Below are 27,991 nucleotides of genomic sequence, written 5' to 3'. Positions count from 1 at the left end.
GTTGATTAATTTTGACGCGCGACATGCGCCCGCTGGTTAGGCTCTCATGTGTTTCGTGACTTCGATTGTCCCATGTTCCCATTTTAGTTCTCTTGAATCCCGAAAGGACCGTGCGGTGCAAGTAGCCAAAGCAGGATCGGGAATTATCAGATTTAAGGTTGAATATATCGATCGCTAAGGCAGGTACGCGTCGAGTTGAGCCAACTTGTCTAGACATCTTGATCATCTTTCACCAGCTCTAATGTTCTCGGCGAGCCAAGCACAATCTTGCCTAAAGGCCCAAAACCCTGGCTCCTTGCCTACACGTTCAGGTTAGCAATGCCTCAAGCATTATCGCTTATGCTGCTCCCAAGTCAGACACGGAGCGCGCTGTCTAGATAAAAGCCCTCTCATTTCACTTCTGAAACGCCAGCTCGACGTTATGCTGCCACCAATCTGTCCAGTTGACAACTTTGTGGCACCTTCTAGCTTCTTCAGCCGCAAAGACTAGAGCATGGCTACGAATGACATCCTCCAAAGTGCATCCCACATAGCGAACCTGCGCCTCTTTGACGTCCAAGCACTGATTCTTCACAGCCTCAATTGCCGAAACGAACTGAGACGCCAATCCATCATCACCGCCACCATGACCGCCGCCTGCTTGACGAGGATGATATGTCTTTGTCTTGTTTGAGGCGAAGCTATGAACCCGTATCACGTTACTATCGTATTCAACCTCGCCCTGATCGCCGTAAACTCGACCTCTTCTTTCGCATATCTTTTCTGTGAAGGCAATCATGTGCAGAGTGGCTGTTTTGGCGCCCCGATCTCTCAATTTCCCAGGGATCCCGTCGGTAAAGTCCGGAATAGGGTCGTCTTCCCATTCTATTGTGACGAACTGATCATCGCACACATCGTTGCCAGCATCGAATACGCACCTTCCAAACCATGGTCGACCTTCGATCTCTTGCGCACTCATAGATGGGCTGTGATCTTCCGCAAGAGATCTGAGCAGCTTACGCTCCGCAGCATCAAGCCCATCTCGCTGCATAATGTCTTCAATGTCAGGGCTGACTATCTTCACGGGCCAACCAGTGTTGCCTTGCCGGAGATTGCGATCGAGATAAATCTTTTTAGCACTATACTGGCATTGCGATTCGGCCGGACAAGACAGACAGTTGGTTGCATCGCCCGCACTAGCTGGTTTTCTGGAAGGTTTAAAATGCACGAGGTGACCTGTAGAGGACACTCGAACCGGCAAATGAGGAGGGCGCTTTGAACCTGACGGTGGTGAGGACAAAAGCCAGAGAAGAAGGTCAATATCATGACAGCTTTTTGTCAGCAGCGAAGGTGCCGTTGTTGATTCCTTGCGCCAATTACCCCTAACCTTTTGTTAACCCAAGCATCCATAATCCATTGACAGGCCCCACATACCTCACGTAACTGTGCGAGAAATGCCACCACCCCACAGGCTCAGTGTGCTCAATAGAAATCAACTCGCCAACGACCCTCTCTTCCAGAAGCAGTCTGCGTAGCAACATATTATGTGGGCTGTAACGCAAGACATGTCCAACTGCAAAGATGGCGGACGGGTCAGAGCGCGGACCCGACGGCAAGAGTGAACTGTAGATGCGCAGACAATCTTCCAGCTTTGTAGCCAAGGGCTTTTCGCTCAGAATATGGAGGTTTAACGGCGCAATTGCTGTAATAATCTCGACGTGAGTTTCGTCCAGCGTGCAGACAAGAACACCATCGACTCCGTCTGGTACCTTCTCCCCGGCAGTTTGTCGTTTTCTGCGAAGTTTCTCCCACTCTAGCCACTGCTCCCAACTCCCAAATTCCTGGCCCTCAGCTGCAGTGCTCTCGCCCCAAATGTATTTCCCCCCGAAAGCATGCCGTTTAAATTTGATAGGTTCGGCAACGGCCACAACTTTCCCGGCTGTTGAGTCTCTGATGGCACGGGCATAAGAGTTTCCACGAGAGCCAGCACCAATAACCAGTATTCTTGGAGGATTCTCGGATCTTGAAGGTGATGCAGGTGGTTCGCATTCGGGTATTGTTTGTTTGGAATCTGTACTAGGAGTCGTTGCTGTGTCAAGCACGCTTTGATTTTTACCCATTTTCGAATCGAAGAAGCCCCTGCAAAAGCACAGAAATCAATGAGCCAATTCAGGACATCTTATCATGAGGACATGAGAGCAAATGCATCTTTAAATGCGATTGGTAAGAGTCCCAAAAATGACAGACGTTAGGCAGCTGAAACCCTCTCTAAGAATGTGGTAGCGGAAGGTGAGAGGCTAACCAATCATCCCCTCGCTGAATGTCCGCTGATAAATTCCCCGCAGTCGTATCGATGCTTATCTACCTTAGTAGCCTAACCAGGCCTGGTGAGACCCTCGCTAGACTTCGTTCAACAAGCAGCCTACGAGGTAGTGTGGGCTAGGCACGGGCACTCCGCGAGCTATCTCGCACAAACCAATCTCGTCACACAAACCTCCGTTGCGGTCTGGCAAAGCATAGCAATAAGTTATGATGTCGACCACGAGATCCGAAGACCCTCTTGTTTGGATAGACTGTGAGGTAAGAACTGGGAAGATGAAAACCAACATTGACTTGCCATTGCCGCCAGACCTTCTATCTTTTTCTTTGGATATTTGAGACCTTTGGTACTAACGCATGATCCTCCCGAAAATTTAGATGACAGGGTTGGATTACGAGAAGGACTCCATTCTCCAAATCTCCTGTTTCATCACAGACGCGCAGTTAAGGCTGTTAGATGAAGAGGGATATGGTGCAATCATTCATCATGACAAAGCAGTGCTAGATTCCATGAACGAATGGTGCATCAAAACACATGGAGCTACTGGCCTGACTGCTGCAGTTTTAACCTCGACAACCACGGCGGAACAAGCCGCGATAGAATTGCTTGCCTATGTCAAGAAATATGTGCCTCAACCCCGCAAGGCAATGTTGGCAGGAAATAGTGTGCATGCTGACAAGGCCTTTCTTTGCAAAGCGCCCTACAATGCTGTGCTCGATCATCTACATTATCGTATTTTAGATGTTAGCTCTCTAAAGGAAGCTGCGCGGAGATGGGCTCCTGCACCCGTCCTCAACGAGATTCCTCAGAAAAGAGGGATTCATGAGGCGCGACAGGACATTCTGGAGAGCATCGAGGAAGCTCGGTTTTACCAAGAAGCCTTTTTTTCCGGTTAGAAAAATTTGATGGATTCTTGAGAAGCCCAGAAGAAAGTAAGATGTCAAAAATAAAGCAGGAGCTTGGCGAGGACAAAGATCATCGATGCCTCCATGATTTTCAATATACTCTTGGGTGTGTTGCTGGATCTGTTTCATTTTGTTTCGTTGCCGCAATATATCCCTGTCTGCATGGTGGAACGTTATAATTCTAGCTTGATTATCAATGAGAGAAAAAGCGCCGAGCAAAATGTGGCGGGGCGAGGAGATGCCTCGGCCACTGTGCTAAACAATAACAAGAGTATTTCTCTGAACCAAAACATGATCACAGGGCCAATGAAAAAGTTTGAGCCGTAAGGCTATCCAATCAAGGTCGATTAATCGTCATTTGTATGCCATAGTAATTGAACCAAAATGATTCTGTTTCCAAGTATTTATCAAAGTGCGTGGAGGTAAGGCAGCGAAACGCCATAATGCGAGCCGCCCAAAAGCTTTTGTTGGTTATTGTCATAACATCGTAAGTCGTTATCGTGATCGGTATGCATAAGTCATCAATCGTGAAATAGGTCTCCTGAACTGCAAAAGAATACTTTGCGGGCTTTTTGACGGTGAGGAGTCAAAGGCTCAGGGACTCAAAGACCGCTCGAAAGTCTGAAGCATCTGTTAAGAGGAATCGCATTTGTTATCAGCAAATTGATTTTGATTCCTTAAGTGCACAGTAATTCTTTATACTCACCGTCGGGAGTAGTGAAATATAGAACGTGCTCGCCTCTAGGGCCGCGCAACGGAGTATAATCAGGAGCGAAGATGTACGGGTGCAGTTCACGAAGATAAATTCGACACGAATCTCGTCGCCTGATCCAGGACGAGGACCCCACATACGGTGTGATAAAAGCAGTCCACACCGGACTCCGCTCAAGCTCGCCTTCAAGGACAGAGGCCTCCAGTCGAATGCCGCGGGAGTCTCTGTCTTTGAAGATTCGGAGGGCGTGAAGATACCCATCCTCGTAAATTTGACTGGTAACTTATCAGTTGATGAAAAAAGACAAATTCGGTAGTCACCTTTACCCCCCAAACTCTTCTTTCTCCCCATCTAAAGTGTAGTCGTCAGGACCCACTCTGGACTCAGAATTATCTTGAGCTTTCAGAGAGAGAAATGTGCAGAAAAAAAGGACCATCCCTGAAAGATTGAGTATTGAGTAGCCGCCCTTTGAAAGGGGTTACGAGGGCGGAATGCACCTACGTTCATATGTAGTAAATTTGAGGCTGGCCCAGAGCTCCAGCTTCCCAGTCGAACCGCTCAGCCTTCGAAATTGCAGACATGATTCCACTCGGCGAACAAGCAATGATGTTAGAGGCAAACACGACTCACGCTTCCTAGAACCACTACGGCTGCTGATGGTTGTGCAGATGATTCTGGCTCGGTCATCGCTCTGTCGCCAATGGAGAGAAACGAACAATTCTCTGTTCTCAAAAGGCCTTTCGATCGATCAGTAAGATTTATAGACTCAAAGACAGCCAAAGGACTAACAGTTCAAATACTTTAGCATGATCCTTTGAGACTTTATGCTGCGCCATTGGCATGTCCTTGCCAAGACATCTGGATCTGTCGAGAGTTTAAATATATACTAAGCACAGAGTTGATAGATGAGCATAACTTACGGTTGGCCAGGGGTTTGAAAGACAGTTGTAGGGTGGCGGCCGTCAAAGACTACGCTCGCCCAATGAAAGGTGGCTCCATTTCCAGCCGATGAATGCGACGAGTACGTGGAAAATGAAGTCGTGGTGACTGGTGATATCGGGATCTCCGGTGCTACAGGGGGAAAGGCGTAATCTCTTTCAGAAGACGACGAAGGCGACCGCGGTGACCGCGGGGATATTGGTGAACGGGGCCCGTAGGAAGTTCGTCCGCCTCTGGCTGCTGAGGTTTCAGGCAGAGTTGTTACAATTCGAAACACAAAGAGTCCACTGAATGGGAAACGGAAGGCAACGTACGCTGCATGCCGATTGACAAACGCGAAAAAGCTCCGTCAAGCATCTCTTGTCTGTCTAAAAGACCCCTAATTTGCGCTCGGAGATGATATAATGCCTCGAAGCTGGGTTGATCGCTGAAAATCACTGGGAGCTTAACCCTGTCCTCTCTCGCCTTTATTGTTATTGGATGACAAGACTTACTCCTTCAGAAGGTACAGTAACTGTTCGCTAAAATAATTGTATTTTTCCAAACGGGCATGAAGTCGCTCGCCGTCCTCTTCGCGACAATGATTACGGATATCTGCCCACGCTTGTCGATATGCTATCACGCCGGGATTACTTGTACGTCCCAAGGGAGCTAGCAGTCGAAGTACATCTTCAAGGGTTAGGTTAAGGCTTTGCAATAGAGTATCCAATTCTCGGGCAATCGAGGAAAACCGTCGCGAGTAAAATCGCGTTCCCAGGACCTCTTCCAGCTTGCGCAGTGTCGAGCTGATGGCAAAAAGCTGGCCAATATTGGCGGTGATCTCGCTCGAGTGCTCGGGGATTGGACGCAATAATTGGTTGAGAGCGGAGGCGACGTCTTCTGAAATCTCGGCCGCCGCGATTAATGCTCTGTCCATTCTTCCCGCGTCAACAACATCTGGCTTGTAGACGCACGGACAAGATGAAAATATGTGCCCCGCAATAATTACTGCCCATGGCCGCCCGTATCATCCATTTGAAAATTGCAGCCGGGGGTGGGGTAAAAAGAGATCGATTTAGTGGCGGGTCCCATGAGGCTCTTAAACCCCCATGGTGCCATCGACGTGTCAGTTCAGGCCTCGCGACATGCAATCGAAGCCAATAACAATGTCCCGGGGGGGCTGCAGCTCTCATGCCACTGCCGATGGGGTCTGCAGCGACACACCAGCGGCGTGCACTCAGTTCGACCCATAGGGCCAAATTAGCGTTTCATTGAGCTAAAACCGCCGACCTAGGTAGGTAAGCAAGAAGCAGACCTTGCAGCCCGTTTTCTCGCTGAGGAAGAAGATTTGTTCATCATTGCTCGGTGTCTTCAATAACCCTGTCAGGTGATTTTTTTTTGCCCCATTGCTGCGGTATAATGTAAAGCGCAGCGTCCATTGTATCCAGAAGAGCTCTCTGTGCCATGTGGAAAAAGTCATGGGAACTGGCTTTCTCTTGTAGTCAACATTTCCCGTCTTATTGCAATAGAAAGATGTGCGTTTTTCCCCGGACAAAAGATAGGAATCAATTTTCGCTCAGATCAAGACGCGACGGTGAGGAGGAACGATATGTTACTTTGGAGCGTCGTCTGTGATGCTATGCCGGTGTTTTTGGCAATCTTTCCCTCTGGTTGGAGACAGGTAGTGTGTCTGAGATTTAATGTAGAACCGTGACAAAGCTAAAAGCTTCCACTTTATTTGATAGGTAAGTTCAGTCGTGATCAGCTCGCCCATATCTTTTTCTCACAGGATCCAAAACTACGTGTGCTTCAAGACCAGCGGACTCAACCATTTTATACTCATGCGCTCAGGAGTGTTGCCTGGCTTTGAACTGTTTAGGCATGCCACTTGCAGGTTGCGGCTTTGCCTAACAAGTGGGCTGTGTATGGGGGCGAAGCGAACAGCCAAAGACGGAGCGAACAACACGGCTCCGTGGCCGTCCAAACATAGGCACCAGTTGATGCAGCCGTCAGTTGAAGCTGGTCCCCTTTCACAAGAGCTTTACAGCCTTACCCGCCAGCATTAGTTTCACGATATCCAATCATTCCATTCCTACACCTTTGCTTCGTTGGTGTTAGTTCTAAATGGCTGCGCCAAAACAACGCCGATCCAGGTACAGCAAGCCCATGGGGGCCACGTGGACCCGAAACCTTCTATACCCCAGTCACAGATCTCATGCAATATCATCTTAGCTTTATCGAAAATAAAAATGAGGAGAAACCTCGTTGAAGCATTGGTCAACTAGTATACAGTTTCAACAAAGCTCGAGGGCGACCATAGTAATGCCTTACGAGAATTGCCTTCCCTTTGTCCACGATGACAGGCAACAGAGCACGAAGCGCGTCAACGCGTCAATTATGTGATCGCCTTTCACTCCTCAATGAACTATTGTAGGAAAAGCTCTCCTAGCAAACCGCCCTTAAGAAAAGCCTGCACACCAAGAGCCAACCGTGACATACCCGAGCACCAACCAAAGAAACAAGAGTAAAAGAGACACCCGCCAGCGCAACCCTGTTAAGCCATCACGCTCCTCGTGTGCCTACGAACACGGAAAAAAAGTCAAGTCCGAGGCGTTTGGAGAGGTAAAGTAGATACCAAAATCGGGGCATCTACTTTACGCGGATTCCTCTTCGTCACCTTGCTCCTGCATCTTCCATCATCAGTAAATGTGCTATACGACAGAGGCCAGGGTTCTTACGTAGCGAGCTTTCTCGGCCTCATACCGCTTCTTGTCGGCAGCAGCCTTGTCCTCGTAGGGTCGGCGCTTGTCCTCAGCGAGAGCCTTCCATCTCTCACCAAGGATCTTTCCAACCTGACCTGGGGCAGCGTTAATTTCCTGAAATAAAAAAAAAATTGGCCAGGACTGGACCACCTACCGAAGGCAATGCCAGGGTTCTCATCTCTCACGTTGTCGCGCTGCTCATTGGCAAAAAACATGTAGGCTGAAAGACCACGCTTAGGCGCGTTGGGATCTGGTTTTGAGTCAAAATCAGCAAAGCCCAGAAATTTTTTTTGAGACGCGGAGGTGTGCGCACCCTTCTTCTTTCTGCCATCTCTGGTCTTGCGGGTCTTGGTGGCCTCCTTCTTAGCCATTGTGACTGAAGCTATGGAACGTAAACTAGACGCGTCGCAATTCAACGTTAGCTCGATGTGTCAAAATTCAACCAATGCTAAACAAATTTTCAGCTTGGAAATTGCACATTGACGCGAATTTCCAGTGCCCATGGAGGGTACGGTACAAAGGAGAAAAGGTAGGACCGAAGATGCTCGCGAGTGTTTGGGGCGCGGTCGCGGGTTTGGGGTGTCGCGATCACCACAACACCCGGCCAGCCCAGACCACGAGAATCAGCCAGAAACGCGAAAATTGAGCATACCTGAAATGCCGAAAAGGCGTAAATATCGAGCTTGAAGCTGTGGATGTTGTGTATCTGTAGTCGGAGCAAGCTCGAGTCAGCGGATGATGGGACGATGAAGGAACGACAACAGACGAAGCGCGAAAGCTCGTTCAAAAAGACGTGACGGAATCAGCACTGCACGAGGCTGCAATGCACTGTGGTGGAGAAAAAAAAAGCGCGTCTGGAGCTCAGAAAACATCTAGACCGCCTTCGCGAATCATGTTGGCACAAGCGACTTATGGTACTCACCTGTTTGGAGAGCGACGCGCTGTATGGGCGATTTGTATGAGAGATTGAGGTAGAGTGGGAAGAATAGCAGTGAGAGGCACTTTGTATGAGGGGAGGGACTGGCTGCGGTTTTGGTCAGCCGGAGCAGGCGAGCAGGGCAGGTCAGGTCGGCAAAGCCAAGGCTTAGGAACGACGGGGCTGCTCTGGGTGCTTCTGCGCTGCTTTGGGGGGGAGGGTTGCAACTTACTATGGGCGGCGCGCCCTTTTGGGTTTGGCAAGGTGAATTGGGTGGGCGGGCAACGGGGCGAGAGGGGGAAGGACTGTGTGGACTGCACTGTAGTACGTACTGTGGTGACTTAAGTGTGGACACCTTTGGGTCAAACGCTGACAAGAGCTGACGCTGCCACAACACTGGGGGGGAGAGAGCCAAGGGAAGCGAGAGGGCAACGAGAGGGAATGGAGCCCGCCCGTTGGTGCTTTGCTTGCTAGACGTTGCTACTACTGCGGGCAAGCGCTGTGAATGCAGACTGAGGAGGGAAAGCTGGGAAGGGCTCGCAGGGCCACTGGGACGTCTGGAGGGAAGAGCAACCGAAAGCTCCAGTTCAGTTCTCCACGCAATCAGACTAGCAATGAGACTCGCCGGCCAATCGTCAGCTGTTGTCTAGCCAGCGCCCCTCTCTTTTCTTCTTTCATTGCATTCTTGCTTCATAGCCGGCAAGGGCTGCTTGCTCCTGCTACTGCTAGGCGTACAGTAGCTGACCGACCTTGCCTCTTGGTGGCCCCTTGAGCGACGCTTTGGTGCGGTACTAGAGACCTTCATGACCTCATACCTTCGCGGTCCGAATACGGTACTTGCTACTTTGTACCTCTACTAACTTTTTCGCCCCTGGGATTTTATGCGCTTTCCCCAAGTCTTCACATATGCGGGAACAGGACAATGTCTCTATTATGCTGATTTACTTTAGAGCGTAGACTCCCATACTGAGCGGATCAATCGACGAAGCATGCCAGCTGTAGTTAAAGCCTCATATAAGTTACCCTCACCATGGGATGCTTTTAGACCAAGTCCAGTAGGCGAGCTCCCTGACTGCAGTGTATGAGCAGATCGATTTAAGATTATGCCTTGGAAGGTAGGAGAAGAGGTTCGCCCACCACTACGGAGTAGACCTGCCAGCAACCGAATCCAGCTTTCCTTTGTCGCTATGCATACTTTCTCTTAAGTCCGCAAAATGCAAAGTTAGCGGGAGGGTAACGATGGGATCTCGCAGGTCATTTCCCTCTCTCGTACAGAGGTACGCAGTATCCCTAATCTGGCTGTCGTTCTGACGCGGGCGCATCTTCGGCAATTACGCAGTAACATACCTGACAATGAGAGCATGAACCGCGAAGGGAAAGTGAAGCCCGCGTAGTAGTACTGCATGGGATGAAAAACGAATGTACCTTTCTTTCCTTGCGAAAGTGCTACCTCATTGTTATAGCACGGTCCCTCTACCCTTCATAGAAAGGTGGCTGAAACGGATCGCTGTTCTCGGTACCTCTCGGAAGAGTACTTGCAGCTGAAGTTTTGGCAGGCTTGGAAACTGAGATGGCGAACGGTTGCCCAGACAGTACCTTGATCCAAGGTATCCGGTGGACACTTAAACAGCGCGGCATCACTGACCAACCGTGCATCCAGCGTCGTGGTACGCTGGTAGATCATCCGACATTTCTAACGGGAGAGAACCCCCTCGTACAAAGTTGCGGATGCTGTTTTGTTTCTCATTACTTTTGCGACGGTGTGCAATAAAGCTTAACCGCACAATGGGGTACCAGTGTCCCATACTTCGTACCTCCCCAACTAATTAAAAGCTTTGTCTGCTAACAACTTGACGTGCTGTATTGTACGGATCGGCTCCCTCCAACAACCCGATCACACGATCGGCAGCTCCAGCTTGCGTGGAGTGGAACCTATGGCCGTAAACTGCGCTTCAGGTAGGTACTGAGAGCTCAATAAGTACGGTACGGAGTAGCGTCGTCGTTAACGTATTTCCCAAGCGACCCGGCCACCCAAGCGACCCGGCCACCCAAGCGACCCGGCCACCCAAGCGACCCGGCCACCCAAGCGACCCGGCCACCTGCGGCCAGGCAGATATCTCATACAATTTTACAAGCTTCATATCTCAACATCAATGAATTATTTTAAGTTGAAACTGAGTAACTTGATTCTCTTAGGGTAGATATATCACATGACAATCATCTTAAATATTTTTAGGTTGTTTTGCATTTTATTTCTCAAATTATATATATTTGATACTAAAAATAGTATATAAAATTTTTTTTGAATGAAAAAATTGAACAAACTTCCTATAAACAAGATATCCAGCTGAAATAGTTCTCTAGACCCCATGATAGAAATATCCATTTAAAAACTACAATTGTTGTTGAGATATAATCACATTTTTTGTATAGAATTCTGCCTGGCCGGGTCGCTTGGGTGGCCGGGTCGCTTGGGAAATACGTTAGATTTACATCTACTTGAGACCGATCTCTTATCAGCTTCCTGGGAAGATGTTGTTGAAATCTATGTTTAGTATTTTTTTTTCCCTTTCATTTCTTTTTCAAGACGATAAGGATGTAAAGATTCGACTCAATTGGACATTGATAGGAATAGATTGTTCATGTCAAAAGTTCTCCTCATCGTCCAGTACCAAGTCTTGAAGTAATTCGTTTCCAGCCCAGTCGACACCGCTTCCAACAACAGCAGCCGCGACGACGCTCTTCATTATCCGCCATCTAGATTTCTGAACGCGACACTCTCTTTCGAGCTCATCTAATTGCACGATAGCCTCTTGCCTCTGTGTGAGAATGTCATGTGTATTCGCATCATCTGCCAGCCGTATAATTGAGCTTGCAAGATCTTGGTTTGTTGTTGTCAGAGTAATCTGCTCTGCTTCTCTTCTGGTCAAAGTGGTTCGGGTTGACGAAAGCAAGGAACAGAGGTTGGAGTGAGCGATCGAAAGGATATCTCTTCGATCAATCAGAGGAGCCAAGTCTCTGTAACATTATCAGTCTGATGCATTTTATGAACCAAGTAAACGATTTGAGATCATATACCTCTCTGCAGGAGTGCCATTTGCACCCGAATGCACCGCTTTCAATGTTGGGTCTGTGATGATGATACTCTCTGCTATTTGTTTCTTCAAATTATAGCTTGCCCTGGCGTCCAATAACTCGCGCTGCGCAACTTGCAGCTGCGCCTCAATGCCATCGTCTGGCTCATCCATGACATCTGCCCAAGTGTTTAGTTCAAGTTCAAAAGACATGAATTGAGCACATATAAACCTGATGAATTCGAATACGTTGCTTCCAATAGACGCTGCTCAAGCTTGATTGCGCCTAATCTATCATAGAGACCTAATGCGTCTTTCTCCAGCTCCGTGAATGGAAAATCATTCTCGCTGTCCCTTCGAGAAAACTCCACAAAGGAATCGTCATACTGGTTTTTGCTCGAATCCGGCGAGGATACATTTACGTTTTCCAAGGCTGACATCTTCGGGAATGCTCTCAGGTTCAATAGAAAGCATATCCGAAAGACCTAAATTGCTGTCTAGGCAGATTGCCTAATGTCCCCAAAGTTGTGTCCTCTAGATCAGCACGACGAGCATTATTTTCTCAATTTTCAATTTCACGTTGCTCGCGTTGCTCTCGTCGTTCTTTCGCGCCCCGTGATACTCTTTGGTCGGCTAAACGCCCAACTATTGGGCCTTACACAGTAAGTGTTAACAAATGTGGCCAATTACCTCCGTACTTAGTGACAAAGCCACAATTTGTGGCTGAACGTTTATCGGGGTCGCGACCTCGCTTCTGCCTGGGGCGTCATTTGATCTCCCAGCTATCTAAGTTACAGGTTACAGTTTCAAACTCCATCGGTCGTTAAGTGACTGGGAGGTCATCATAGGCATTTTGTTGAAGGAGCTGCAGCAAAAGGAGGTGATGTCGCTGCAGATATATATTGCTCACACAGGCGATCGTCTACAAGCCGATCCGGTATCATTTACTTCGTGAGTTATCCTGTTGCTTTGTATATCCGCTCAAGCTTATTCCATTATCACAAGGTCTGAATCTCTGACTGCTAATACTCAACACAGTTTCGATGCTTTGCAAACATGGATATCCAAAAATGCGCCGGTTCAGCCGCAGAACCAAATTTTAATGAGCTCTCGCGGTAAACAGGTCAAGCTCCAAACTCTCCTCACAGAAGTATGATTAGTCCCGTCCACGTAGGTCGGAAGATTAGCTTACAAGTTATCTAGAAAGAAATATTCGTATACGACCGGCAGTATATTGCGACGGCCCCAAAAGGATCTCCTGGGCCTTCAATCCCGTCCACCATAGTTCCATCTCCATTTTCCCCTACGAACCCCCCAGATCGACTTGCCAATCAGAATGACCTTCAGGCCTGGAAAAATCTGTTCAAAGAGCGGAGGGACTGGACCGTGGACCTTCTCAACAAATGTACTTCTATGACAAATTCTATTCACGAGCAACGGGAGAGGAGTAGCATCATCTACCGCGGGATAAATGTCGGAGTTGACAACCTTCATTCGCACGTTCGAAGCTTGCAGCAGAAATATGCTGATGCCAAGGCGTGGGCTGAAGATCTGCTACGTAATCATCGCGAAGTCATTGAAGGCTGGGAGTCTACTTTGTCTAAATTAGAGCAAATTCATGCAAAAGGAGGCTTTCAGAGGGTCATCCTTGGTCGCGATGCACCGGGAGATGAAGAGAGGTCGGCCAAGTCTGGGGATCAGGACATCATTACACTAGTCGATTTTATTAATGCCGACGCCGCCAAGAAAGCAGGATCACTGAGTTCAACAATCATTGATCGCTTCAACAAACGCATCGTCGAGTTAGGGGTCGTTGTCGAACTCATCCAATCCGAAAGTCAAGAACTGCACGAGACCGTGAGCAAGGCATCTTCCAACTCAGTTTTCGAGATTGCCGAAGAGTCAGTACGATTGATCGAGGATGTGGAAGTGGTTACAAGAAAGGTCTCGTCGGATTATGAACATGTGTTGGGGCTTCAAGCATCATCAAAAACAATTTCACAGGCATCCAAGATGGCTCTTCTCCACACGCGAAACTATTTGCCCTCTCTGTCTGAATCGGCTGTTGAGATTGGTCATATGCTGCGCCAAGCGGTTGAGCACAAGAATGCACTAACAGAATCGACTATTCGTCAAATGCAGACTATCTCAGCCATTGAATCCATGCTTGCAAATGTTCACTCTCAGTTATCGTCTTTGGATCTCACCCCTGATGGAGTTTCTGCTCTTGAATATCTCACCCAGCTCTCCCGGTTGCCTCTCACGTACGGTGCCGTTTTAATCGAGGCCGTGCGTCGTAGCGAATGGTCTGAGAAAATCAAGATTGATTCATCTGCTCTGGCAGAGGAAATTGCCTCCTTTAAGGAGGAGGAGGAAAGACGCAGGAGGAAGTGGCTTAAAAGCATGGACGGCTTCATCTCTACCGACATCACTAGTGGCAGACCAATCGGCGTCGAGCTGAACCTTCAAGGGGATGAAGATACAGGGTGGCCATCGACTTCCCGCGAAGATGTCAATTTATATATTGAGGAGCTACAACATCTTGGAGATATGGAAGAAACCGTGAAGGAGTTGTCACAAGCAGCTAATAGCCTTGATCGCCCAACGCGGCAACAGACGAAGGTAGCAAAAGCCTTCAAGATGGGTAGTGTTCATGACTTTGGAAAAGGCTCCATGCTAATGCGTGGAGATACCAATAACATCAGAGGTTTAAGAGAAGAAAAGCTTAAACTTGAAGAGAAATTGAAGGGCTCTGAAAGTCGAGTGCGGAAGTTAGAAGATTTACTTCATCGACAAAGCCATATTAGCCGCAATGCCAGTGGTAACTTGTTCCAAGCATCGAGCAGCCCGAATCCAGAACAGCAGTTGCACAATTTTAGTCAAAATATTGGCAACTCAACGCGGCCGCAAGATGCGTTTTCGCGTCGATCTTCGGTCTCTTCCCGCAGATTTTCAGCGAATCAAGTCCCCGAAGATAAAGCACTGCTGCAGCGAATATTGAATTTGGAAGCTGAATTGCTGGCGGAACGTGAACACCACGGAGAACTACGTAAAGAAGCCAACGCAAGAACCGAGGCGGAACAGCACATCAAGGCCCGCATCGAGGAGGCAACCTCGATCAAGAATGATTTGCTGGGAAATTTAGAGGCGCAGCAGCGTGAATTCTCTGACGAGCGGAAGCTACTGAATGAAGAGCTACGTAAGCTGAAGCATAGAAATGAGGAGCTCGAAGACGAGCTAGACAGAGCTCTCGGCAGCCGCGATAACGCTAGATCTGGAGTAGATCAGAGATACAGATCACTCGAGATGGCTGTTGATGAGGCTCAACAAGGAGCAATCGATCAGGCCAAAGAAATGCAGAAGCAGATTGATTCGCAGCAAAAGGAGGCTGAAAGGCTCAAGGTAGAAAATGGATCGATTGTCGAAGCAATGACCCGCCTTCGTGCCCAAGCAGACGAGCTTCAAAATCAGGTTAGCGACAATTTACGCGATTATGAGCAACATCTGTCGGTTCTCCAAGAGACTTTTGAATGCCTTACTCCAAAAGATAGAGCACCCGCAGGCTTCGCCGCTATTCTGAACGAGGTCTCACGACTCGCAGAGCGAGCGGTCGCTTCTATTAGGGGTCTCGAAACAGACTTGTCGATGGTTCGTCAAGACTCAGAAATGTACCAGGAGCGAATTTGCAAGGCTGAAGCAGAAAGAGATTCTCTTTCGGAGAAACTCGACAAGGAAATTCAAGTTCATTTTGAGGCTCAAGATCGACTGGCTGAAGAGCAAGCACGGACTTCATCTCTCTCCGCCTGCCTGGAGGATGAGCGCAACGAATTGCAAAATCTCCGTTCGAAATTCGCGGATGGCGAGACAGGCTCAGAAACACTGAAAGCCAGGATTCTTGCAGAGGAACAGAAGGTCGCTGATTTGTCCGAGAAGCTTGCCGTGGCAGAAGCGCACAGCGTGCATCTCAATGAGGAGACTAGTCTCTGGCGAAGAAGGGCCGAGGAAGGTAATCAGCAACTGCATCTCTTGAAGTCACGACTTAATGGTCGCACTTCACGTGCAAAACATCTATCTCAGCGACTTTACTCGCACAATGAACGCTTGGGTCAACTGCTTGAATCTCTTGGATTTTCTGTCACACGTCGCGACAATTCCATTGTTATCCAAAGAGTCCCGAGAAGTTCAAGCGCCGCCGCTTCTACAAACGACTTGGAGGCTTCCAGGAATCCTAGTCTGTCTAGGTCAATACCCGCAATGCTGCCATGGCAGGACGAAGGAGAGCTTGATCTGCTAGCTTGGATGCAAGCTGAAGACGCGCAAGATGAATCAACTCAATTCCAGGCTTTCCTCCAATCAATTGACAGATTTGATCTCATCGTATTTTCAGAGGTTATAACGAAGCGTATCAAAGAGACTGAGCACTTGGCTCGAAAATGGCAAAGAGAAACACGGTCTTATCGCGACAAGGCTCATCGGGCTCAGGCGGAAGCGCATGGAAAGATTGCGTTTCGTTCGTTCAAGGAAGGTGACCTTGCTCTCTTCTTGCCAACAAGGAATCAAGCCACAAGACCCTGGGCTGCTTTTAATGTTGGAGCGCCTCATTATTTCTTGCGAGAACAGGATTCGCATAAATTGAGCAGCCGTGACTGGCTTCTTGCGCGCATATCTCGAGTTGAGGAGCGAATTGTCGATCTCTCCAAATCGATGGGCGGCGCTGCGACCTCTACAACTGCTGGTAGCGACCGACGATCAATTGGGGAGACTAGTGAAGGTGCCATTTCATTTGATGATGAAAACCCTTTCGAGCTATCGGACGGATTGAGGTGGTATCTACTCGATGCGTATGAGGAGAAACCTGGTGCCCCAACAACTCCAGGGCTGGGCAAAAGCACGGTGGCCAGCGCTCATGTCGATGCCAAGGGAAGTATCGGGATCAAGAAGCCAGCAATCAGCGGGGGTGTTACCAAGACCCTAAGCAAGAGCCTTGATAGCCGACGAAGTAGTTCAACGTCAAAGAGAAGTGTCATTGCGCCTATCTCAGCCGCTGGTCCAAGCTCAGCGGAACCTTCGAGAGGAAATACTTTGGGTGGACCCCAGGCAGACAATGCATCGTCGAGGGATCCTGACACTTTGGAAACAGCTGCAAAGGGAGGTGGTGGCATTCAAGAGGTTCGAAACGATCTTCTGTGGGGTCCTTGACCAGCCAACCGAACTGACGGATACTAGGCGGAAGTTCGAAATGAGTCAATATCAAGAGCATCGCCGGCGCCTACAGGAGAGGCACAATCTCGTCCAGCGGAAAGATTAAAATCTCACCTTTGGGACTCACTCTGGTCATTGGATCTCAGTCTGGAAAGCGGAAGGCAGCGTCGCTGACATTGCGATTACATTACTCACATATATTTTTTCCTTTTTACTTTTCGGTTTATTCTAAACTCATTGGAGGCGTTTTTTTGGCACCTGAGCGTATTCCGCCCGCTTTCGGCAATTCCATCAGTATGGCACTTTAGCTAGATACCCAGTGTTTGTTTGATATGTCAGAGTGCTTTCATTCTATTTTAACTTCATCCTACTTTTCTCAGCCGTCGGGAATTGTTTCATGTCTGCTACCAATGGGATTGGCCGCATTTTCTTTGCGCTGTCTTCTAGATACTCATTCCTTTCAAGGGCCGGTTCTCCTTTCTTGGTCAGATAAAATACGCACTTCCCTAATATCATCAGACGTAGCTATGAGAGTGGCAGAAAATTAATATAACACAATTTCCCTCGTTATTTTTCGTGATTGTAGTTATTGATTTCTAGCAGTGGTGAAGCAGCGAGCAAATGTCTATGACTCTGAATACAATGCATGATGCCAACCCTAAAATGTCCCAACGCGTCTCTTTTGAACGCCGATGCAGCTTTAAATAAACTTATAAGAATGCTCTGTCCTCTTGTCGCTCGCCGCTAATGAACGCTATTATTGGATTGGTCGCTCGTTTGTGGATTCGGTCTCTTCCTCAAGTTATCAGTGTTCTCTGACGACTCAGCCGTTGAAGAAATAGTCTGGCTCAGGCTGAAGCGGCGAGGCCGTCCACTTGGCCGTTCCGTCAAGCTAGGTGCTCTTGGCCGCCTTCTTCCATGCGCTCGGCCTCCAACGACCGGTACCTCGTAGGCTGCAGATCGCCAGATGTAGAGAAGAACATCGTAAACAAGGAGGATCGCCCATGGTCCGATGGTTAACAATGCGAATAGTATCTAATTAAGCAGCAGAAGAGGTACAATTAGCAAAAATCCTGCGTAGAAGCGCTATCCTAAAGGACGCTCTGAGCGCAGCACTCACAAATAAACGGACTAGCCATCCCTCGACTGTGTTGAGATGGGCCGGCAGGATCGAGAGCCACGCCATTGTGGCCTTTTGAGGGTTGATGGGAAGTAGTGGAGCAAGCTTATTCACCGGCACTTATATTCTAACCTCAATTGACGTAAATTCTTCTTTTATGAAACTTAATAGAAGTAACGGAACTGGAGAAAACAACGTTCTTTGGAAAATCAAACAAGCAATCGGGAAAGTTGAGTGAAACTGTACATAATCGCTGACAAGTGGTGTGTTCTTCTCCCGCATCCGAGCGACCTCCGAAGGAAGGAACTCAACAGTTCTTAGTCAACCCACTATGAACAAACAAGGGCTCAGCAATGGAACGTCAGCATATCAACGCAAGCCGACATGAGCTATTCCGTGATTTTACCATGGCACAGGTTTCTTATATCTGGAGTAAGCGTTGAAGAAAATGCCATGATTGACCGCTGCGAAGTATTGTTGATCAACACTCTCAAAGGGGCACAAACAAAACATTTAACATAATAGGTAGGTTTATACCTGTAAGCTAAACAGCTTCCGGAAGACCAAGACTCACTATATGACAATGAAACGCGACAACTTTCACATGATCACGCGCATCATATAATGCTACAAGGTACAATGCAGAAGAACAATACAGTTCACAACAATGGATAAGAAACACTCGACGTCCGACATCACAGACGTTCCAGAGACGCCGCCAGATGGAATCCTGGTACAATTTGCATAAATGGCAGCGGGTTCGGGGGAGAAGCATCTATACCCTGTTACAGCCATACAAACGGCGCATTTGAGCTTATAAGGGTTGAATCTTTCAGCGCGTTTGCTCAGGGCAAGACCATGCAATGCAAATCCACGAATCAAAGCTTTTCAGCATTCCAGGCATCAAGCCTGCACATCCCGAGCGTGACTCTGTCCTCGCCCGACTGGGCGACTGGCATGGCTGCCTAACAGCCTTGCTCCCAGTTCGCCATGCAATGCCCTCCTAGCATGTTCAACATAGCCGCACGGCAGGTAAATCATGTGCTTTGCTGACTCTTAACGCCAGCAATATCTGGCCTGGGAATAGCTAGAGCACAATCTACCATTCTACATGGGCCTTTTAAAACTTTTGATTCTCTATCACTTTGGATACATTTCTCCTAGCTAACCCGGATGCTTTACACTTTGCAGAAGCTCAGAGGCGAGACTCTCTTGGACAGACCCTCCTTTCCGTCTCTGATCCTGAGCATGTGCAGTTCAGCTACTGCATACTACCGCACTCGGCACTCAATCTTCTGAGAGGCTTTTGACAGCCTGCTGTCCGTCTACACACTTGGGTTCTTTTAAGACTTTGACACAAGAATGCCAGGGCCAAGATTCTTGAATAATTTCCCTGCTGGAAACGCGACTATCGTGTTCAACATCACAGCGCCAAGCAAACATGACCAGCAGAGCATCACCTTTCCTTTCCACAATCTCAACCAAGATATACTCAGCCAGCGATGTCCTCTGCTCGCTGGCGCTTTTGAGGAGGAAAAATCAGGCAATGCCCGTCTCGAGCTCAGTACCGAAAGCCCTCTCGCGGCTGAAGGTCTCTTGCGATATCTGTACACTGGAGATTACTTAAATAATGTCGAAGACGCCGCTGTAGCAGACACTGGACTGTGTGCTGATGCTACGGAGACGTATGTGGAAATATCCGGTCTCTCAGATGAGGACGACGACGAGGATGCAGATTTCCCGGACTCACTCTCATTGCATGTGGAAATGTGCCGACTGGGCTTCATTCTGGACATAAACGCACTGCAGAAAATGGCGCGGTGGCGCTTTTCTGGAACCCTTGAAGAATCATGCAGCCATCCGCACCCTCCACCCGGTCTTTGTGAAGCTATCCGTCTTGTCTACAGCAGCTCCGTTCTCCAAGACGACGCCATAAAAGACACCCTAGTCTCGTACTGTGTCGATCGGTATTTGCAGCACCATTTGGGTGACAATGAATTTTTCAAAGACGTCGTCTTCAAGCTCCCCCGGTTTGCGTCCGACTTACGTCTCTGCTGCCGCAAGCAGGACTTTAAAGTAGAGGCTGCCGCCGACATTATTCGGCTTATTTCCCCTGATGACGTGGTAACATTGCCGGAAAATGACCCGCCCAAGGAATGTCCTGCGGTCGATCCGTTCCCGCGCATGAGTATACGCGGAGCTCCCGGCCGCCAGCAAGGTCTACTTAGTCGTTTGTTTTCTGGGGCGGCGCAGTCATCATAATATCCACCATAACCCAGACTACCAGGCTTCCGAAACGTTGCTACCGGTTTACCCTTCCAATCACTGATCAAGACAATTCTTTGCTAGCATTTCCCTTGACACTGCTGTCCGCTATTGCCATTGGATGGTTCTAATGCTAATGGACTCCGATGATTTCCCCAAAGTCATAACCCAGGTCTAGCGTTGCATAAATTATCGGGCTCACTGCATAATTACTTCTCTTATCCTGCGTTTAAATATAAGACGAACCCACGAGCCACAACACGAATTATAACGAAAGAGGCGTCAGGAAAAGGGGCTATACTCCAAGAATATCATAAGCTTCGTAGCCCGATTATTTTGCTCATTCAGATCATTTTGTTTTTCCACGGGGAACAAGGCGTCATTTATATGAACTGTCTGGGTATCAACATTAAAACAACAAATACGCTTTCATCCAGTGGCGCCATCGTCTAGCACCAATATAATCAAGTTCTTCGCCGTAAGGCTAATATATCTCCAAGTTTGACTTCATTTTTCCCGCCCCAGCCCGCAACCCCGTGCTCTACAGCCGGCCGTACCTGCGCGTACCACGGCCAGGACTTGCGATCCAGCTCCTCGGCAGACATGACTGGTGCCCATGATGCATATAGCAGATCAAGCGCCTTTAGCAGAAGACCCAAATTGCGCTCCTTTTCGGCGGCAGCTGCAGATGCTTGTCCTTGTCCCTTTCGTTGTGCTCTCGATTGCCCTTCTCTCGGAGACCCCGTAGTAGCGGTAGAGCCTTTGGCATGTGCTCCGCTGGCAAATGACCGGAGCAAGTAATCTCTCGCAGACTGAGGCGTGTATATCGGTAAATGTCCATAAGTAATACTGCCTTTGCCTCTGTCTCTGGTGGCCGTGCCACCGGGCTTGGTGTTTGACGCTTTGAGCGCTTCTAGATCTAGCCCCCATAACGCGGGTGCCCGGTTCTGGTCCTGCTCCTGCTCCTGATGCTGGCTTTCGTGCGCGGGCCCTGATGAGCTGTCCAATGAAGCATTCTGTTCCTTTTGAGACGCATTATCACCACTGTGCAAACCAGACTCCTCCTCGTTCTGTTTTGTCTCTTCGCCAGCACCATTGTCGGACGTACTTTTTCCAAGGCCGCTACTGTCAGTCTCATAATCCCATCTGCGCAACACACAAATATCCTTCCCCATGACTCTCACCACCGGCTGTCCCTGTCCCCACCCTTCCTCTTCCGCGCTCTTTCCCGATTCCAGTCCCAAGCTCACCGCCCGACTACGACTGCTTATGCTCACGTAGGCCTGCGCAAGGCTCAGCCGACTCGACAGCGGTTGTTCAGGCATGGTGTATTTCAGCAGTACCACTGCAAATGCAAGCACAAGCGGTGCGCGGTTCGTGTGCAGTATTGTGTTCGAGAGCTCTTCTTCGGTCATAGAGGTTGGCATCTCGGGCAGTCGCAGCGCGTCTTCTTGCTCCTCTTTTTCGAGGCCCGGTAGGTTCCCAGATATCGACGAAGAGAAGGTGGACGCGCTGGTTTTCCTGCGTTTCTGCCCGTGGGAAGCGCCGCTAGATGGTGTAGCATCATTATTTGAAGATTCAGTGGCGGTTGGTGCGCTTCGTTTCTTCGAGACGCGCTTTGCGGCGTTGAGGATCTGCTTGGCGAGTTTCTCGTCATTGTTGAATATGTTTTGCAACACGGACAGGTTGTTGTTAGAAGATGATGAAGAGATGGTTGTGGGGCTTCAGGGCGGGATCATAGCAGTGTCAGTAGAGATCTTCTGTGTGTTTCATTTTTGCTCCTCGTTTCTGGCATTGTAAGGGTAGAAGAGAGATGCGAAACGATTCAAAGGCGTGGAGTGAAATGGAGCTTATGTATATTTACATATGGAGGAGTTGAATAGAATAAATTAGGATAGAATGAAAGTCTACAAGTTAGAGGGGTTATAAAATGGAGAATTGGTACCTTGTCAAGCCAGCTTTGCGGAGGTCAGGCATCTTGGCCATGGCCGTGGCTAGTGGCACCTTGGCGTCCTGCGAGAGGAAGCGCAGACATGCTTGGATCTCTGCGGTCGTTGTCATTTTCGGGCGGGACAAGTGTAGTAGGTAGTGGGAATCAATTATTGTTCATGGTAGGTTGGGGTTGGAGGGATAATATCTGGAGTAATGAGTGTGGTGTTTATGAAGGGTCCGGAGATAAGGCGACGCTTATTTACCGACGTCATATATCTAGACTGTGAGGACATCCGAGTATGGATGAGCTACATGGGATGCGAAACAGTGAGCATAAAATCAACCAATCCTTGATAGTCTAATGAAAATTGAGAAGTTATTTGGAATTAATATGGCAGAGATATATTATTGAAGTAAAATACAGTACAATAGCAGGTTCGTGATAACCCGGTCTCTTGGGCAAAGAATGCAAGAAATTTCGAATTGACCATGTTCGGACGCTTCCAAAGCATATCAGAGAAGAATTGACTTTAAAACAAGTAATGATATCCTAAGCTTGCTCCTACGAGCTTCCTGAAGCTTCGTCAGGTGTGTTGCTTTCGGTTCCGTTTACTGGAGTATCCGTGGCAGGCTTGTTCTTGTTTGCGGCAGCCATCTGCCAAGCGGGGATTGATGCCTTGGCTCCGAGAGAGCCTAGGGGAAAGGGGCTGGATGATTCAGGTTTTGTTGCCGCGGCTGGGGCCGCGGGTTGAGAGATGCTGCTGCCGCCTGTTCCTTGCACTGAGCTCACTCCACCGGCCGAAACGGATGGAGTGGCCTGACCTGGGGTATTGAAGCCACTGCCATTTACACTCGCAGTTCCCTGAGGACCAAACATGTTGACGCCGGGTGATTTAGCACCGACAGAGCTTCCACCAAGGCGGTTACCGATGAGAGTTTTCAAACTCATCAGCTCGGTGCTCAGCTCCTGTAATCTGGTGTCTGTATTGACCTTTTGCGCCTCCATTGCTTTGGGAATCATCGTCCTGAGGCTCTTCACCTCCCGGTTAATTCTGTCGCCTTCATCTTCTCGTCGTCTACTCGCAGCTTTCAGCTCGGAGATGACTGTTTCAACTTCTGATAATGCGGAATCTAGCCTGTCCGTTCGTGCTTGCTCTGCTGCTTTGAGTGCCTCGGTGTCTGAGCCGAGTTGGTCTAATAGCGCAAACGCCTTCTCGAATGAGGCGTCAATGGAGGCTTTGTCCTGCTCTAGCTGTGGTGGTGTTGGGGGTGCAATCAAAGGGTAGATATAACGCTTCAACTAGATTAGTCTACCGCCAAATAAACCAGGGTCGTAGCCACCATACCTTTGCGATAACATAGAGGCCATAGGACACTCCACCCATCACGGTAGCCATGATAAACCAGTCTCGCCAGTCCCTGCGCGGAACCCTGTAATCTCGTATGAGTCCAAAGCTCCGTTGATCGGTGCGAGTAGGCTGTGCACTTACTCAGGCGGAGGCGGCTGCCAAAAACCGTTCGGATAGCCTCCATGTCCCCATTGCGGTGGCGGCTGCTGCCGTCGTATCACCTGCTGATTCTGGTATGCATTTCCGGATGCAGATGAAGTAGAACTTGCATCTGTAGGTGGCGGTATTGTCGAAGGGTCTTCACCCGTGCGAGCGAGGGCTTCGGCGATCTCTTCCGACGTGAGATTCTTTGATTGGAGAAAGGATATCCGCCTCTCAATGGGCGACGCCGCGACTCCGGGATCCTGCAGGACTTTGATTCATAAAGTCAGATATAATGTGGTTGCTTAGCAAGGGGCGCTCTGGTACTCACAAGAAACCTAATGGGTCATTAGCAATATTCGGCGCACGTGAAGTTAATTACTAACCGCAGATTCAATAAGGTCCTCGCGAATCATGATGGTGGTCTGGCAAAAATGCCAGTCAATGGAGTAGTCGGCTCAGAATGAAATTATTTCTCCAATATTCAAAATCTGAGCAGTGTCTGGACAGAGCAAGAGTCGAGATTGAAAGCTTAAGGTTGATAATGAATTGCGATAATGGAGCCGTCGGGGGTCGGTTTCCTCCCAAAATGACGGTGGTCGGTGAGCCGAGGCATCTGTCATTCCGCCGGTCTCGTGACTTTCAATCATTCTGATCATTTATATTGAATAGCATGGTAAATATATTTGAAAAATTAAAATCTATATAATTCAATTGATCCTGATAATCTCTATGCACAAATTACTATATTTTGCAGACAATTTTAAATGGTTGCTTAGATAGACCAGCCGACCAATCATAGCGCATCAGGGTTTGTTTACATCAACACACGACCGACAACGCACCCGCCATCAACTGTCATCAACTCCACTACCACAACCGTCCGAACGCTTCCACGGCAAACGCACAGAGCACAATTCGAGCAACTACTTACAATCGCCCTTGAATAACTCGAGTATTTCATCCGGTGGGAAGGAGCCTGTCTTCGGCAACCATGTCGCAAGATACGGGGCTTTTCAGCGTGCGCCGGCCCCGAGAGGTATGTTGATTGCAGGGATAAAAAGTTTCCTTGGCACGATTGCCAGCGTTCATGGTTTGCTAATGATAATTTTGATACTAGACTCTCGGAGGCATCAACTTCAACTCTAATATTCCCCAGCCCGCCTCGGCGCTCAAACGTGCCTCATCTATCGGCATACCGCAACCTCAGTTTACTGGCACAGTTGGCCGGTCCACTTCAGGCTCTCGCATGTCCCTCGCGCCCGGCCGACCAAACCAACCGATCTTTTCACGCTCATCCTCTGGCGGAAATCTGGCCGCTGATCTGGGCATGTCTGCGGTGAAGCGTAGTTCATCACAAATGTTCCAGAATATTGGCGGGGGTCGAAAAAGCTATGCGCCTCCCAGCGTGACACAAACACCCGCGCAGCAGCAGGCTCAGCGCCGTAGCAGCGTGTATTCGCGACCTTCTGGAGCAGTAGGCCCCTTTGCGCATCAAAGCTTCTTCCAGTCTGGACCGGTCCCTGCCGGTGTGCCCCGCGACCCGCGACCGCTCAAAGATCGATCCTACCAAGCGCGCCTGGGACAGGAGTTGATGGACTACTTGACGCAATACAATTTTGAAATGGAGATGAAGCATTCACTTACACACAACACGATGAAATCGCCGACACAAAAAGATTTCAATTACATGTTCCAATGGCTGTATCACCGCATCGACCCTAGCTACCGGTTTCAGAAGAACATTGACCAGGAAGTGCCTCCGATTCTCAAACAACTTCGATACCCCTTTGAAAAGAGCATTACGAAATCGCAAATTGCTGCCGTAGGTGGTCAAAATTGGTCGACCTTCCTTGGCCTGCTCCACTGGATGATGCAACTAGCACAGATGCTAGAGCGCTACGACATGGGGGTCTATGATGATGCATGCGCTGAAGCCGGGGTTGACATTAGCGGAGATCGAATCATCTTTCGCTTCCTGAGCGGCGCATACCATGACTGGCTCCAGGTCGGCGAGGATGACGACGACGAAGACGCGGATCGATTACTCGTGCCGCATGTTGAGGCAATGGCTGCGGAATTCGACAATTCAAACTCCAAATATCTGGAGGAGCTGGCAGTGCTCGAAGCGGAGAATAAGAACCTCTTGGAGCAAATTGAGGAAATGGAAAGATCAGCTCCGGACATTGCCAAGCTCGACAAACATTTCAAGATCTTGGAGACCGACAAGGGTAAATTTGAACAATACAACGCCAGCATGGAGGCGAAAGCCGAAAAATACGAATCACGCATCAAGCTTCTTAGCGACGAGCTCGAAAAGGCCGAACTCGAACTCCAACAAGCTGAAGAAGAGAAGGCCGGCTTGCACGCCGCAGTGGACAGACAAGGCATCACAACCCAGGATATCGACCGCATGAACTCGGAGCGGGAGCGGCTTCAAAAGGGCGTCGAAAACGCAGCTATACGGCTCGAAGAAGCCAAGGCCAAGGCCGCTGAACGAGAATACGAAGCTGTACGACGACTGGACGAGCTCGAACGCGTCGTGGAAAAGTACAACTCCCTCGCCTATCAAGTCGGCATTGTCCCCTCGTCAGCGCCAAATGCAAAGGGCGAAAACTACGAGCTCAGCCTGACCATTAATGACGGTCCAAATTTTTCTTCTTCCCCCACAGGAGGCAGCTCACACGGTGTGTCTGATGGTGATCGCTTACTCGCAGACGCCACCACCGGCTATCAGCCTCACCAGCTGCTCAACCTGGACCTGCGAGGAGCAGTCAGAAGTAATCTCGGCTCATTGAAGAAGGACATTAGTGACCGGCGGAACGTCGCGCTCGAGCAAGATCTGAATAACCATGACCTGCTGGACAAGATCAAGGAGACGATTGATGACAAGCGCAGCGAAGTCGAGGCACTCGAACACCGAGTTCGCGCCGCAGAAGAAGAATTCGAAAAGACCAAGGAGGTGAGACCTGATGCCCCCTTTTCTTTCTCCAAGCCATTCCGTGCTCTTTTCTTGCAAAACGATATGAAAGAACGTCAAGGCTAATTCATCTCACCTTATCGAAACGTTTAGGTCACCACTACTCAAAAACTCGCCAGCGATGCACAAATTGAGAAGATGGAAAAAGAACTCGCCAAGATGAGAGCCATTTTGTCTGAAAGCATCCAGCTCATGGAGCAGCGCGAAATGAATACCAATATTGAGTACGTCAATTTTTTTTCCCCCACATGGGTATTTTGCTTGTGTGGTTTTTTTTTCTTTTTTTTTGAGGGGGGGGGTTTCCCTTTTCCCCCTTTCTCAGATCACGCTTCTTGTTACAATTTTGAAAAGGGTGGAAAAACGAGTTGATACTAACATCCTTCTTTCAAAGATACGAACAACTCACTCTCCGCGCCAACTCGCTCCGTGAAGAACTCCACACCGAAACCGAGCGTCTGCTCAACGACGTCATCAAATTCAAAGTTCACGTCCAAAAAAGCCTCGAGGACTTTGAAGGCTTCGTCGCAGAAGAAGTCGAGGCAGAATTGGGCGCTGAAGAAGACAATTACACTTACGCCAATACCAATCCCGACGGTTACCGTGACGCTGATGCTGATCCTAATGCTTACGGTCTCGATGACGATGACGACGTCTTCGGAGGTGGTGGAGATGCGCAACCGACAGCCGGCGCCGGCGGCGATGACGACGACAACGACGACAACGACGAGAATGAAGACCTAGCGGCAGCAGCGACGGCAGCGTACGAGTATAGCCGTGCGGGATATGATCCCGATGAAGAAGGATACTAAGCTGAGAGTCTGTTGCACATGTCTGTCCTTTTGTCCTTTTGTCCTTTTGTCTATTTGTCCTTTTGTCCTTTGGTACCCTTTTTTCATCTTCTCGCTTCCTCTTGCGCCGCTCTTTGATGTGTTGGGATTTGTTTAGTATAAGCACACTCCAAATTCCCCGTTTTTTCTTGGTCTCTGTCTTGTCTTGCGTTTGCGCTGCGCTGCGGTACATCCAGGACTAAGAATGGCGTTTATTTAGTCCCCTTCTTTTTTCTGTTACTTTTGTCTTTCCCCCTTTTTTTCTTTCCCCTTTTTTCTGTTACTTTTTTCTGTTACCTTTTGTTTTTGTCTTTTTGATATATTGCGCCGTTTTTTGTCACCCATGATATGATATGATGTGGAAAACATCAATTGATACCCTGCGTAATGTGTGTGTGGAATAACCAAACGGGTTGGGATTTAAGAATGATAGTTGATAGTGGATTGGTCGATAAAGCCATTTAAGGAAATGAGACTACGTGACGGAGTTTACATCTTTTGATCATCTTGGACCCTTGGACTTGACTTTATTTTCGTATGTGGAAATTGTTGGCAAGAATTGCGAACATTGTGACAAGGAATAATAAAA

At 48.8% G+C, this 27,991-nt stretch overlaps 11 protein-coding genes across 11 annotated transcripts; 4 read left to right on the top strand and 7 right to left on the bottom strand.

Moving 5' to 3' along the window:
• Positions 1–394: 394 nt before the first annotated feature.
• L228DRAFT_267903 (NAD binding Rossmann fold oxidoreductase-like protein) lies at positions 395–2,099 on the bottom strand (the record flags this gene model as incomplete). Its single annotated transcript, XM_018335045.1, has 2 exons — positions 395–1,361; positions 1,414–2,099. 2 exons carry the CDS (start codon positions 2,097–2,099, stop codon positions 395–397), a joined length of 1,653 nt encoding a protein of 550 aa, XP_018188059.1.
• Positions 2,048–3,500, top strand: L228DRAFT_246813 (RNA exonuclease Rex2). The gene is made up of 3 exons (XM_018332501.1): positions 2,048–2,268; positions 2,325–2,559; positions 2,677–3,500. The coding sequence occupies exons 2-3, from the start codon at positions 2,509–2,511 to the stop codon at positions 3,193–3,195; spliced, it is 570 nt and encodes a 189-aa protein (XP_018188058.1). The 5' UTR covers positions 2,048–2,268; positions 2,325–2,508; the 3' UTR covers positions 3,196–3,500.
• A 38-nt stretch (positions 3,501–3,538) lies between these two features.
• L228DRAFT_127436 (hypothetical protein) lies at positions 3,539–5,940 on the bottom strand. Its single transcript, XM_018329063.1, has 7 exons — positions 5,350–5,940; positions 5,170–5,282; positions 4,837–5,095; positions 4,706–4,780; positions 4,418–4,653; positions 4,243–4,354; positions 3,539–4,191 (listed from the first exon to the last, which is right to left on the bottom strand). Exons 1-7 carry the CDS (start codon positions 5,769–5,771, stop codon positions 3,882–3,884), a joined length of 1,527 nt encoding a protein of 508 aa, XP_018188057.1. The 5' UTR covers positions 5,772–5,940; the 3' UTR covers positions 3,539–3,881.
• A 1,548-nt stretch (positions 5,941–7,488) lies between these two features.
• Positions 7,489–7,967, bottom strand: L228DRAFT_238451 (hypothetical protein; the record flags this gene model as incomplete). Its single annotated transcript, XM_018331048.1, has 4 exons — positions 7,489–7,518; positions 7,573–7,691; positions 7,751–7,846; positions 7,910–7,967. 4 exons carry the CDS (start codon positions 7,965–7,967, stop codon positions 7,489–7,491), a joined length of 303 nt encoding a protein of 100 aa, XP_018188056.1.
• A 3,065-nt stretch (positions 7,968–11,032) lies between these two features.
• On the bottom strand, positions 11,033–12,211 carry L228DRAFT_282611 (hypothetical protein). Its single transcript, XM_018336026.1, has 3 exons — positions 11,819–12,211; positions 11,591–11,765; positions 11,033–11,530 (listed from the first exon to the last, which is right to left on the bottom strand). Exons 1-3 carry the CDS (start codon positions 12,024–12,026, stop codon positions 11,158–11,160), a joined length of 756 nt encoding a protein of 251 aa, XP_018188055.1. The 5' UTR covers positions 12,027–12,211; the 3' UTR covers positions 11,033–11,157.
• A 258-nt stretch (positions 12,212–12,469) lies between these two features.
• Positions 12,470–16,785, top strand: L228DRAFT_210734 (hypothetical protein; the record flags this gene model as incomplete). Its single annotated transcript, XM_018329864.1, has 3 exons — positions 12,470–12,537; positions 12,625–12,736; positions 12,790–16,785. 3 exons carry the CDS (start codon positions 12,470–12,472, stop codon positions 16,783–16,785), a joined length of 4,176 nt encoding a protein of 1,391 aa, XP_018188054.1.
• Positions 16,786–17,120: 335 nt separating this feature from the next.
• On the bottom strand, positions 17,121–18,149 carry L228DRAFT_282609 (hypothetical protein). The gene is made up of 2 exons (XM_018336025.1): positions 17,909–18,149; positions 17,121–17,823 (listed from the first exon to the last, which is right to left on the bottom strand). The coding sequence occupies exons 1-2, from the start codon at positions 17,972–17,974 to the stop codon at positions 17,533–17,535; spliced, it is 357 nt and encodes a 118-aa protein (XP_018188053.1). The 5' UTR covers positions 17,975–18,149; the 3' UTR covers positions 17,121–17,532.
• A 1,121-nt stretch (positions 18,150–19,270) lies between these two features.
• Positions 19,271–20,170, top strand: L228DRAFT_238447 (hypothetical protein; the record flags this gene model as incomplete). Its single annotated transcript, XM_018331047.1, has 1 exon — positions 19,271–20,170. One exon carries the CDS (start codon positions 19,271–19,273, stop codon positions 20,168–20,170), a length of 900 nt encoding a protein of 299 aa, XP_018188052.1.
• Positions 20,171–20,530: 360 nt separating this feature from the next.
• Positions 20,531–22,173, bottom strand: L228DRAFT_246800 (hypothetical protein). Its single transcript, XM_018332500.1, has 2 exons — positions 22,119–22,173; positions 20,531–21,895 (listed from the first exon to the last, which is right to left on the bottom strand). Exons 1-2 carry the CDS (start codon positions 22,157–22,159, stop codon positions 20,638–20,640), a joined length of 1,299 nt encoding a protein of 432 aa, XP_018188051.1. The 5' UTR covers positions 22,160–22,173; the 3' UTR covers positions 20,531–20,637.
• A 304-nt stretch (positions 22,174–22,477) lies between these two features.
• Positions 22,478–24,132, bottom strand: L228DRAFT_246797 (hypothetical protein). The gene is made up of 5 exons (XM_018332499.1): positions 23,982–24,132; positions 23,927–23,933; positions 23,596–23,866; positions 23,452–23,536; positions 22,478–23,399 (listed from the first exon to the last, which is right to left on the bottom strand). The coding sequence occupies exons 1-5, from the start codon at positions 24,009–24,011 to the stop codon at positions 22,668–22,670; spliced, it is 1,125 nt and encodes a 374-aa protein (XP_018188050.1). The 5' UTR covers positions 24,012–24,132; the 3' UTR covers positions 22,478–22,667.
• A 457-nt stretch (positions 24,133–24,589) lies between these two features.
• On the top strand, positions 24,590–27,384 carry L228DRAFT_210334 (HEC/Ndc80p family protein; the record flags this gene model as incomplete). The annotated part of the gene is made up of 4 exons (XM_018329849.1): positions 24,590–24,634; positions 24,716–26,557; positions 26,669–26,799; positions 26,967–27,384. The coding sequence occupies 4 exons, from the start codon at positions 24,590–24,592 to the stop codon at positions 27,382–27,384; spliced, it is 2,436 nt and encodes an 811-aa protein (XP_018188049.1).
• Positions 27,385–27,991: the final 607 nt, after the last annotated feature.

This window comes from Xylona heveae, assembly GCF_001619985.1.
Source record: "Xylona heveae TC161 unplaced genomic scaffold L228scaffold_5, whole genome shotgun sequence".
NCBI lineage: Eukaryota > Fungi > Ascomycota > Xylonomycetes > Xylonales > Xylonaceae > Xylona > Xylona heveae.
The sequence above is the reverse complement of the archived record's forward strand: the minus strand, read 5'-3'. Positions and strand labels throughout refer to the sequence as shown.

What these genes read in the sequence shown, in the direction of transcription:
- L228DRAFT_246813 (XM_018332501.1), top strand. Translation starts at nt 2,509, where the DNA reads ATGATGTCGACCACGAGATCCGAAGACCCTCTTGTTTGGATAGACTGT. An exon ending in TTGTTTGGATAGACTGTGAG is followed by an intron (nt 2,560 to 2,676) that starts GTAAGAACTGGG and finishes CCGAAAATTTAG; the next exon opens with ATGACAGGGTTGGATTACGA.
- L228DRAFT_127436 (XM_018329063.1), bottom strand. Translation starts at nt 5,771, where the DNA reads ATGGACAGAGCATTAATCGCGGCGGCCGAGATTTCAGAAGACGTCGCC. An exon ending in TTTCAAACCCCTGGCCAACC is followed by an intron (nt 4,781 to 4,836) that starts GTAAGTTATGCT and finishes AACTCTCGACAG; the next exon opens with ATCCAGATGTCTTGGCAAGG. An exon ending in GAGAAAGAAGAGTTTGGGGG is followed by an intron (nt 4,192 to 4,242) that starts GTAAAGGTGACT and finishes ATAAGTTACCAG; the next exon opens with TCAAATTTACGAGGATGGGT.
- L228DRAFT_282611 (XM_018336026.1), bottom strand. Translation starts at nt 12,026, where the DNA reads ATGTCAGCCTTGGAAAACGTAAATGTATCCTCGCCGGATTCGAGCAAA. An exon ending in AACGTATTCGAATTCATCAG is followed by an intron (nt 11,766 to 11,818) that starts GTTTATATGTGC and finishes ACACTTGGGCAG; the next exon opens with ATGTCATGGATGAGCCAGAC. An exon ending in AATGGCACTCCTGCAGAGAG is followed by an intron (nt 11,531 to 11,590) that starts GTATATGATCTC and finishes ATAATGTTACAG; the next exon opens with AGACTTGGCTCCTCTGATTG.
- L228DRAFT_282609 (XM_018336025.1), bottom strand. Translation starts at nt 17,974, where the DNA reads ATGGCGTGGCTCTCGATCCTGCCGGCCCATCTCAACACAGTCGAGGGA. An exon ending in GATGGCTAGTCCGTTTATTT is followed by an intron (nt 17,824 to 17,908) that starts GTGAGTGCTGCG and finishes CTGCTTAATTAG; the next exon opens with ATACTATTCGCATTGTTAAC.
- L228DRAFT_246800 (XM_018332500.1), bottom strand. Translation starts at nt 22,159, where the DNA reads ATGGCCAAGATGCCTGACCTCCGCAAAGCTGGCTTGACAAG. An exon ending in CGCAAAGCTGGCTTGACAAG is followed by an intron (nt 21,896 to 22,118) that starts GTACCAATTCTC and finishes CCCGCCCTGAAG; the next exon opens with CCCCACAACCATCTCTTCAT.
- L228DRAFT_246797 (XM_018332499.1), bottom strand. Translation starts at nt 24,011, where the DNA reads ATGATTCGCGAGGACCTTATTGAATCTGCG. An exon ending in TGGCAGCCGCCTCCGCCTGA is followed by an intron (nt 23,537 to 23,595) that starts GTAAGTGCACAG and finishes ACGAGATTACAG; the next exon opens with GGTTCCGCGCAGGGACTGGC. An exon ending in GCCTCTATGTTATCGCAAAG is followed by an intron (nt 23,400 to 23,451) that starts GTATGGTGGCTA and finishes ATCTAGTTGAAG; the next exon opens with CGTTATATCTACCCTTTGAT.